Source organism: Oncorhynchus clarkii, chromosome 15 (genome assembly GCF_045791955.1).
Source record: "Oncorhynchus clarkii lewisi isolate Uvic-CL-2024 chromosome 15, UVic_Ocla_1.0, whole genome shotgun sequence".
NCBI lineage: Eukaryota > Metazoa > Chordata > Actinopteri > Salmoniformes > Salmonidae > Oncorhynchus > Oncorhynchus clarkii.
The window spans coordinates 2,769,187-2,780,674 of NC_092161.1; the positions used below are offsets into that span (position 1 = coordinate 2,769,187).

The 11,488-nt window shown below is 44.7% G+C and overlaps 1 protein-coding gene across 1 annotated transcript; it reads right to left on the bottom strand.

Annotated features, from left to right (window-relative positions):
* Positions 1-559: 559 nt before the first annotated feature.
* Positions 560-1,540, bottom strand: LOC139366635 (uncharacterized). The gene is made up of 2 exons (XM_071104312.1): positions 818-1,540; positions 560-679 (listed from the first exon to the last, which is right to left on the bottom strand). Exons 1-2 carry the CDS (start codon positions 1,538-1,540, stop codon positions 560-562), a joined length of 843 nt encoding a protein of 280 aa, XP_070960413.1.
* Positions 1,541-11,488: the final 9,948 nt, after the last annotated feature.

The window sequence follows — 11,488 nt, forward strand, 5'->3', positions numbered from 1 at the left end:
AGAAGGCTTTCTTGGTGCATGTGTCCCATGGTGAGTGTGAGTGGTGCTGTAAATGTGTGTGATTGTGCTGGATTATCCAGGGCTTAGACCGGAAGAGGAGATGAGTGATTAGGTAATGTTCAGGGAGGAGGCGTGGACGTGGGAGATGAAAATCCCCGGAGTCCACTAGGGCTGAAGAGACAACACATGAGGGACAGCCAGCCAGTGAAATGGAAGCCAGGTACGGTTTGCCGGCAAGCGATGATGATGGAATACTCAACCCTACCCCTGGAGATGGACGATTACTGGGCTGCCTCCCCCCCGTAGACCCCCCCGCTGAAGCTAGTGCCACTCCTTGTCACAATAGGAACCGAGCACCATCTGTCTCCAGCGACGCCGCTCTCTGCCACGGAGAGTTGTGTGGCCCTACCTCCATGGGTTCAGACTGCCTCAGGACAGCCAAAGGAGGAGGATGAGAGGGGAGGGAGGCGTTGAAGTGAGTTGAAGTGGTCGCTCATATCCCTCTCTGCCCCACAGGTGGATGGTCGACGACAGCCCTGAACAGAGCCATGAACATCTCCTAGGAACCCAGCTCTTCCTCACCTCTCTCCCAGATGGCCGTAGCCCACTTACACACCCGACCGTTCAGCAAGGAAATGACCATGGAGACCTTGGACATCTCTGTGGTGGGGGCTTCTGTCTGATGGTCGAATTAGAATGAGAACTGCAGTAAGAAGCCACGGTCTTACTGCAAGCCATCATACTTGTATAGGAAGGACAGTCGGGCATTACTGACCTTTGCAGACCGCTGGGTAGGCTGGGGTGCTGGCTAGCTGACCTGGGCAGACTGCTGGGTAGGTTGGGGGGCTGGCTCGCTGACCTGGGAAGACTGCTGGGTAGGCTGGGGTGCTGACTCACTGACCTGGGCAGACTGCTGGGTAGGCTGGGGTGCTGGCTCGCTGACCTGGGAAGACTGCTGGGTAGGCTGGGGTGCTGGCTCGCTGACCAGGGCAGACTGCTGGGTAGGCTGGGGTGCTGGCTCGCTGACCTGGGAAGACTGCTGGGTAGGCTGGGGTGCTGGCTCGCTGACCTGGGCAGACTGCTGGGTAGGCTGGGGTGCTGGCTCGCTGACCTGGGAAGACTGCTGGGTAGGTTGGGGTGCTGGCTCGCTGACCTGGGCAGACCGCTGGGTAGGTTGGGGGGCTGGCTCGCTGATCTGGGCAGACTGCTGGGTAGGCTGGGGTGCTGGCTCGCTGACCTGGGCAGACTGCTGGGTAGGTTGGGGGGCTGGCTCGCTGACCTGGGCAGACTGCTGGGTAGACTGGGGTGCTGGCTCGCTGACCTGGGCAGACTGCTGGGTAGGTTGGGGGGCTGGCGCGCTGACCTGGGCAGACTGCTGGGTAGGCTGAAGGGCTGGCTCGCTGACCAGGGCAGACTGCTGGGTAGGCGAGGGGATAGGCTCGCTGGGATGAAATTGTTGTAGGAATTCCTCCACTAGTTGGAGGTTGATCTTCTTGGTTAGTGTGTTGATGTGGCTGAGAATACGGATGACCTCATCCATAGTTGTGCCAGCTGATCGTGGTGTTGGCGAAGTAGGTGTCCCTGGGAGATGTCTTTCTTGCTTCTCCCATATAATGAGTCATTATTCTGTTACGTACTTTATATACGAATGGAGTCAGGAAGCAGATGCAGAGGTAAGTTTAATGAGAAGAAAAATGCAGAAAAACAGAACAGGAGAAGAGAGAGCTGTATAGAGCCTGTACAGAGTCAATGTGGAGGCTATATACAGGGGGTACCAGTACAGAGTCAATGTGGAGGCTATATACAGGGGGTACCAGTACAGAGTCAATGTGGAGGCTATATACAGGGGGTACTGGTACAGAGTCAATGTGGAGGCTATATACAGGGGTACCGGTACAGAGTCAATGTGGAGGCTGTATACAGGGTGTTACGGTACAAAGTCAATGTGGAGGCTATATACAGGGGGTACCAGTACAGAGTCAATGTGGAGGCTATATACAGGGGGTACCAGTACAGAGTCAATGTGGAGGCTATATACAGGGGGTACCAGTACAGAGTCAATGTGGAGGCTATATACAGGGGGTACCAGTACAGAGTCAATGTGGAGGCTATATACAGGGGGTACTGGTACAGAGTCAATGTGGAGGCTATATACAGGGGTACCGGTACAGAGTCAATGTAGAGGCTGTATACAGGGTGTTACGGTACAAAGTCAATGTGGAGGCTATATACAGGGGGTACCAGTACAGAGTCAATGTGGAGGCTATATACAGGGGGTACCAGTACAGGGTCAATGTGGAGGCTATATACAGGGGATACCGGTACAGGGTAAATGTGGAGACTATATACACCTATATATATGTACCGTAACACCCTGCATATAGCCACCACATTGACTGTACTATAATACCCTGTACATAGCCTCATTATTGTTATGTAAATTTATTGCGTTGCATTTTGATTGAATCAATTATTTTTACATTAGTTTATTGATCAATGACACAGCTGATTCCCCCTGGACTGTTTCAATAACACGGTACCTCATTTTGTTTACCTGTCGGCCCCAGCCTCAAAGGTCCTGTATGGTCCTAACTGACCCGCTCTGCCCATTCATCTCCATTTACCTGTCGGCCCCAGCCTCGAACTCAGGTCCTGTATGGACCTAACTGACCCACTCTGCCCATTCATCACCATTTACCTGTAGGCCCGAGTCTCGAACTCAAGCCCTGTATGTACCCAACTGACCCGCTCTGCCCATTCATCTCCATTTACCTGTAGGCCCCAGTCTCTAACTCAGGTCCTGTATGTATCCAACTGACCCACTCTGCCCATTCATCTCCATTTACCTGTCGGCCCCAGCCTCGAACTCAGATCCTGTATGGACCTAACTGACCCACTCTGCCCATTCATCACCATTTACCTGTCGGCCCCAGCCTCGAACTCAGATCCTGTATGGACCTAACTGACCCACTCTGCCCATTCATCTCCATTTACCTGTCGGCCCCAGCCTCGAACTCAGGTCCTGTATGGACCTAACTGACCCGCTCTGCCCATTCATCACCATTTACCTGTAGGCCCCAGTCTCAAACTCATGTCCTGTATGGACCTAACTTACCCGCTCTGCCCATTCATCTCCATTTACCTGTCGGCCCCAGCCTCAAAGGTCCTGTATGGACCTAACTTACCCACTCTGCCCATTCATCTCCATTTACCTGTCGGCCCCAGCCTCAAAGGTCCTGTATGTACCTAACTGACCCACTCTGCCCATTCATCACCATTTACCTGTAGGCCCCAGCCTCGAACTCAGGTCCTGTATGTACCTAACTGACCCACTCTGCCCATTCATCACCATTTACCTGTTGGCCCCAGCCTCAAAGGTCCTGTATGTACCTAACTGACCCATTCTGCCCATTCATCACCATTTACCTGTAGGCCCCAGCCTCTAACTCAGGTCCTGTATGGACCTAACTGACCCGCTCTGCCCATTCATCGCTATTTACACGTTGTTGCGTTGGCTTTCCCGATCAACACCTGTGATTGCTTTATGCCTCTCTCTAATGTCAATATGCCTTGTCTAATGCTGTCTTGGCTAGTGTTGCTGTTTTATTTCACTGTAGAGCCATCAGTCCCGCACAAAATGCCTTAGATAGGTATTTTGTCCCACCCCACACACATGCGGAGACCTCACCTGGTTTAACTGGTGCCTACAGAGACGAAACCTCTCTCATCGTCACTCAAAGCCTAAATTTACCTCCACAGTACTCACATCTTACCATGCCCTTGTCTGTACAATATGCCTTGAATCTATTCCAACACGCCCAGAAATATGCTCCTTATATTCTCTGTTCCAAACTCACTAGACGACCAGTTCTTATAGCCTTTAGCCGTACCCTTATCCTACTCCTCCGCTGTTCCTCTTGTGATGTAGAGGTTAACCCAGGCCCTGCAGGCCCCAGCACCACTCCCATTCCCCAGGCACTCTCATTTGTTGACTTCTGTAACTGTAAAAGCCTTGTTTTCATGCATGTCAACATCAGAAGCCTCCTCCCTAAGTTTGTTTTACTCACTGCTTTAGCACACTCCGCCAACCCTGATGCCCCAGCCGTGTCTGAATCCAGGCTTAGGAAGGCTACCAAAATTGCTGAAATTTCCATCCCCAACTACAACATTTTCCACAAGATATAACTGTCAAAAGGGGTTGGAGTTGCAATCTACTGAAGAGATAGCCTGCAGAGTTCTGTCATACCATCCAGGTCTGTGCCCAAACAGTTCGAGCTTCTACTTTTAAAAATCCACCTTTCCAGAAATATCTCTCTCACTTCAGAGTTTGTACTGTTAGGTGACCTAAACTGGGATATGCGTAACACCCCAGCCATCCTATGATCTAAGCTAGATGCCCTCAATCGCAAACAAATCATCATGAAACCTACCAGGTACAACCCTAAATCCGCAAACACGGCCAACAACATAGATACCATCTTGACCAACCTGCCCTCTAAATACACCTCTGCTGTCATCAACCAGGATCTTAGCGATCACTGCCTCATTCCGTCCTTATTGGGTTCGTAGTCAAACGACCACCCCTCATCACTATCAAACGCTCCCTAAAACACTTCAGCGAGCAGGCCTTTCTAATCGACCGTGCCCAGGTATCCTGAAAGGATATTGACCTCATTCCATCAGTAGATAAACTAAGAACAGATATAGGCCTTGGTTCACTCCAGACCTGACTGCCCTTGACCAGCACAAAAACATCTTGTGGCATACTGCGTTAGCATCGAATAGCCCCCGCGATATACAACTTTTCAGGGAAGTTAGGAACCATGATACACAGGCAGTTAGGAAAGCTAAGTCTAGCTTTCTCAAACTTAAATTTGCATCTTGTAGCACAAACTCCAAAACGTTTGGGACTCTGTAAAAAAAGTTCTGGGACACTGTAAAGTCCATGGAGAATAAGAGCACCTCCTCCTGCACTGAGGCTTGGAAACACGGTGCAAGCCTCAGTGCATGCATTTCAATAAGCATTGTTCTACGGCTAGCCATACTTTCCCCCTGGCTACCCCTACCGCGGTTAACAGCTCTGCACCCCCCACAGCAACTTGCCCAAGCCTCCTCCATTTCTCCTTCACCCAAATCCAGATAGCTGATGTTCTGAAAGATCTGCAAAATCTGGACCCCTACAAATGAGATGGGCTAGACAATCTGGACCGTCTCTTTATAAAATTATCCGCTGCAATTGTTGCAACCTCTATTACTTGTTGGTTCAAATTCTCTTTCGTCTGAGATTCCTAAAGATTGGAAAGCTGCCGCATTCATCCCCCTCTTCAAAGGGGGTGACACTCTAGACCCAAACTGTTACAGATCTATATCTATCCGATCTAAAGTCTTCAATAGCCAAGTGAACAAACAGATCACAACCATTTTGAATCCCACCGTACCTTCTCTGCTTTGCAATCTGGTTTCTGAGCTGGTCATGGTTGCACCTCAGCCACGCTCAAGGTCCTAAACATTATCATAACCGCCATGGATAAGAGACATTACTGTGCAGCCACATTCATTGACCTGGCCAAAGCTTTCGACTCTGTCAATCATCACCTTCTTATCTGCAGACTCAACAGCCTTGGTTTCTCAAATGACTGCCTTGCCTGGTTCACCAACTACTTCTCAGACAGAGTTCAGTGTGTCAAATCCGAGGGCCTGTTGTCTGGACCTCTGGCAGTCTATGGTGGTGTCACAGGGTTCAATTCTTGGGCCGACTCCTTTCTCTGTACACATCAATATTGTCGCTCTTGCTGATAGTGATTCTCTGATCCACCTCCACGCAGACGACACCATTCTGTATAATTCTGGCCCTTCTTTAGACACTGTGTTAACAAACCTCCAGACAAGCTTCAATGCCATCCAACACTCCTTCCGTGGCCCCCCACTGGTCTTAAATGCAAGCAAAACTAAATGCATGCTCTTTTGCTGCCCGCACTCGCCCGCTGTCTAGCATCAATACTCTGGACGGTTCTGACTTAGAATATGTGGACAACTATAAATACCTAGGTGTCTGGCTAGACAGTAAACTCTCCTTCCAGACTCACATTAAACATCTCCAATCCAAAATTAAATCTAGAATCGGCATCCTATTTTGTAACGAAGCATCCTTCCCTCGGCAGTTAGCCTAGTGGTTAGAACATTGGACTGGGAACCGAAAGGTTGCAAGATTGATTCCCAGAGCTAACAAGGTAAACATCTGTTCTTCTGCAACTGAACAAGGCAATTACTCAAATGTTCTTAGGCCATCATTGAAAACAAAATTTGTTCTTAACTGACTTGTACAGTTAAATAAAGGATTTTTATTTATTTATAAAAAACTCATGCTGCCAAACATTCCCTCATAAAACTGACTATCCTCCCGATCCTTGACTTCATCAGAAACAGAAACTTGTTTTTACTTTGTCATCATTGATGACATATTAAGTATAATATGACAAATTGTGGAAAAAGTCAGAGGGTCTGAATACTTTCCAAAGGCACATACAGCAACCAGTCATTTTGGACTCACCTACTCTTTCCAGGGTTTTTCTTTATTTTTTACTATTTTCTACATTGTAGAATAATAGTGAAGACATAAAAAACAATGAAATAGCACATATGGAATCATGTGGTAACCAAAAAAGTGTTAAACAATTTAAAATATATTTGAGATTTTAGAATCTTCATAGTAGCCACCATTTGCCTTGATGACAATGTTGCACACTCTTGGCATTCTCTCAACCAGCTCCATGAAGTAATCACCTGGAATGCATTTCAATTAACAGGTGTGCCTTGTTAAAAGTTAATTTGGGGAATTGTATTTCCTTCTTAGTCAGCTGTGTTTTGACAAGGTAGGGTTGGTATACAGAGGATAGACCTATTTGGTAAAAGACTAAGTCCATATCATGGTAAGAACAGCTCAAATAAACAAAGAGAAATGACACTCCATCTTTACTTTAAGACATGAAAGTCTGTCAATCAGGAACATTTCAAGAATTTTGGAAGTTTCTTCAAGTGCAGTCGCAAAAACCATCAAGGGTTATGATGAAACTGGCTCTCGAGAGGACCGCCACAGGAAAGGAAGACCCAGAGTTACCTCTGCTGCAGAGGATCATTTAACTAGAGTTACCAGCCTCAGAAATTGCAGCCCAAATAGATGCTTCAGAGTTCAAGTAACAGACACAGCTCAACATTAATTGATCAGAGGAGACCGTGTAAATCAGGCCTTCATTTATTTATTTTTATTTAACCTTCAATCGTGGTCAAATTACTGCAAATTAACCACTACTATTAGAGGACAACAATGAGAATAAGAGAATTGCCTGGGCCAAGAAGTACGAGAAATGGACTTTAGACAATTGGAAATCTGTCCTTTGGTCTGATAAGTCCAATTTTGAGATTTTTAGATCCAACTGCCGTGTCTATTTGAGACACAGAGTAGGTGAATGGATGATCTTCACATTTTCCCACCGTGAAGCATAGAGGAGGTGGTGTGATAGGTTGGAGATGGTTTGGGATGAGTTGGACCGCAGAGGGAAGGAAAAGCAGCCATCAAGTGCTCAGCATATGTGGGAACTTCTTCAAGACTGTTGGAAAATGATTCCAGGTGAAGCTGGTAGAGAGAATGCCAAGAGTTTTCAAAGCTACTTTGAATAATCTACAATCTAAAATACATTTTAATTTGTTTAACACTTTTTTGGTTAATACATGATTCCATATATGTTATTTAATAATTCTGATGTCTTTACCATTATTCTGGATGTAGAATATAGTAAAAATAAACAAAAACCCTTGAATGAATACCTGTGTTTAAAATTTGGATTGGTACTGTATACAAATGTAGGTCCCATGTTTAATGAGCTGAAATATAAGATCACAGACATTTTTCATGTTCACAAAAAGCTTATTTATCTCAAATGTTGTGCTCAAATTTGTTTACATCCGTGTTAGTGAGCATTTCAAATTTTCCAAGATAATCCATCCACCTGACAGGCATGTCAAGAAGCTGAATAAACAGCATGATCGTTACTTGATCGGACAATAAAAGGCCACTCTAAAGTGTGCAGTTTTGTCACACAACACAATGCCACAGATGTCTTCAGTTTTGAGTGAGAGTGCAATTGGCCTGCTAACTGCAGGATTGTCCACCAAAGCTGTTGCCAAGTAATTTAATGTTAATTTCTCTACCATTAGCCGCGTACAACATAATTTTTGAGAATTTGGCAAAACGTTTAACCTCACAACTACAGATGACATGCATGGTTTTGGTGAGGTTGTAGTGTAATAGCTTGGTAAGGTTGTAGTGTAATAGCTTGGTGAGGTTGTAGTGTAATAGCTTGGTGAGGTTGTAGTGTAATAGCTTGGTAAGGTTGTAGTGTTATAGCTTGGTAAGGTTGTAGGGTAATAGCTTGGTAAGGTTGTAGTGTAATAGCTTGGTAAGGTTGTAGTGTAATAGCTTGGTAAGGTTGTAGTGTAATAGCTTGGTGAGGTTGTAGTGTAATAGCTTGGTGAGGTTGTAGTGTAATAGCTTGGTAAGGTTGTAGTGTTATAGCTTGGTAAGGTTGTAGGGTAATAGCTTGGTAAGGTTGTAGTGTAATAGCTTGGTAAGGTTGTAGTGTTATAGCTTGGTAAGGTTGTAGTGTAATAGCTTGGTAAGGTTGTAGTGTAATAGCTTGGTAAGGTTGTAGTGTTATAGCTTGGTAAGGTTGTAGGGTAATAGCTTGGTAAGGTTGTAGGGTAATAGCTTGGTAAGGTTGTAGTGTAATAGCTTGGTAAGGTTGTAGTGTAATAGCTTGGTAAGGTTGTAGTGTAATAGCTTGGTAAGGTTGTAGTGTAATAGCTTGGTAAGGTTGTAGTGTAATAGCTTGGTGAGGTTGTAGTGTAATAGCTTGGTGAGGTTGTAGTGTTATAGCTTGGTAAGGTTGTAGTGTTATAGCTTGGTAAGGTTGTAGTGTAATAGCTTGGTAAGGTTGTAGTGTAATAGCTTGGTAAGGTTGTAGTGTAATAGCTTGGTGAGGTTGTAGTGTAATAGCTTGGTGAGGTTGTAGTGTTATAGCTTGGTAAGGTTGTAGTGTAATAGCTTGGTAAGGTTGTAGTGTAATAGCTTGGTAAGGTTGTAGTGTAATAGCTTGGTAAGGTTGTAGTGTAATAGCTTGGTAAGGTTGTAGTGTAATAGCTTGGTAAGGTTGTAGTGTAATAGCTTGGTGAGGTTGTAGTGTAATAGCTTGGTAAGGTTGTAGTGTAATAGCTTGGTAAGGTTGTAGTGTAATAGCTTGGTAAGGTTGTGGTGTAATAGCTTGGTAAGGTTGTAGTGTAATAGCTTGGTAAGGTTGTGGTGTAATAGCTTGGTAAGGTTGTAGTGTAATAGCTTGGTAAGGTTGTAGTGCAATAGTTTGGTAAGGTTGTAGTGTAATAGCTTGGTGAGGTTGTGGTGTAATAGCTTGGTAAGGTTGTAGTGTAATAGCTTGGTAAGGTTGTAGTGTAATAGCTTGGTTAGGTTGTAGGGTAATAGCTTGGTAAGGTTGTAGTGTAATAGCTTGGTAAGGTTGTAGTGTAATAGCTTGGTAAGGTTGTAGTGTAATAGCTTGGTAAGGTTGTAGTGCAATAGTTTGGTAAGGTTGTAGTGTAATAGCTTGGTGAGGTTGTGGTGTAATAGCTTGGAGAGAGACAGAGATACCGTGACGAGATCCTGAGGTTCATTGTTGTGACATTCATCCACTTCCAACACCTCATGTTTCAGCATGATAATGCACGGCCCCATGTCACAAGGATCTGTACACAATTCCTAGAAGCTGAAAATGTCCCAGTTCTTCCATCGTCCACACACTCACCAGACATGTCACCCACTGAGCATGTTTGGGATGCTCTGGATCGACGCGTACGACACACTCACCAGACATGTCACCCACTGAGCATGTTTGGGATGCTCTGGATCGACACACTCACCAGACACTGTTTGGGATGCTTTTTCTGTGACCAATAGATGCATGCCGGGGCGGCAGGGTAGCCTAGTGGTTAGAGCGTTGGGCTAGTAACCGGAAGGTTGCAAGTTCAAATCCCCAAGCTGACAAGGTACAAATCTGTCATTCTGCCCCTGAACAGACAGTTAACCCACTGTTCCTAGGCTGCCATTGAAAATAAGAATTTGTTCTTAACTGACTTGCCTAAATAAGGATAAAATAAAAATACCTGGCCAATTGCCAGGGAAAATTCATATAAAATACTATAAAATTTAAACTTTCATTAAATCACACATGTAAGATACCAAATTAAAGCTACACTCGTTGTGAATCCAGCCAACATGTCAGATTTCGGTGAAAGCATAAGAAGCTATTATCTGATGATAGCAAAACAGTAAACAAAGAGAGAGTAGCATATTTAAACCCTGCAGGCACCACACAAAACGCAGAAATAAAATATAAATCATGCCTTACCTTTGACGAGCTTCTTTTGTTGGCACTCCAATATGTCCCATAAACATCACAAATGGTCCTTTTGTTCAATTAATTCCGTCGATATATATCTAAAATGTCCATTTATTTGGCACGTTTGATCCAGAAAAAAAACAGCTTCCAATTTGCGCAACATCACAACAAAATATCTCAAAAGTTACCTGTAAACTTTGCCAAAACATTTCAAACTACTTTTGTAATAGAACTTTAGGTATTTTTAAACGTTAATAATCGATCAAATTGTAGACGGGACAATCTGTGTTCAATACAGGAAGACAACAAACTTTTTCAGTCATGGGCCTTCTCAAAAAGTACACTTCAAATGACACAAATTCAAGATGGCCGTACTTCTTCATTACACAAAGGAATAACCTCAATTTCCAAAGACTGGTGACATCCAGTGGAAGCGGTAGGAACTGCAAAAAATTGCCTTAGAAATCTCGTTTCCCAATGAAACCTCATTAAATAGACAGTGACCTCAAAAAAATTAATTCTGAATCGTTAGTCCTTTGGGTTTTGCCTGCTACATAAGTTTGGTTATACTCACAGACATGATTCCAACAGTTTTAGAAACTTCAGAGTGTTTTCTATCAAAATCTACTAATAATATGCATATCTTATATTCTTGGCATGAGTAGCAGGAAGTAGAAATTGGGCACGCTATTTATCCAAAAGTGAAAATGCTGCCCCCTATCCCCAAGAGGTTTTAAAGTGCCAATGATTCCATGTATACAGGGCAGCAGCCTCTAAGGTGCAAAGTTACATAACGAAGATGGCTAGCGATGGCTATTTAACAGTCGGAGAGCCTTGAGATAGAAGTTGTTTTTTCAGTCTTTGGGTCCCAGCTTTGATACACCTATACTGACGTCACCTTCTGATCATCCATGAGATGTTTCTACAACTTGATTGGAGTCCACCTGTTGTCAATTCAATTGATTGGACATGATTTGGAAAGGCACACACCTATCTATCTATCTAAGGTCCAGCAGTTGACAGTGCATGTCAGATCAAAACCC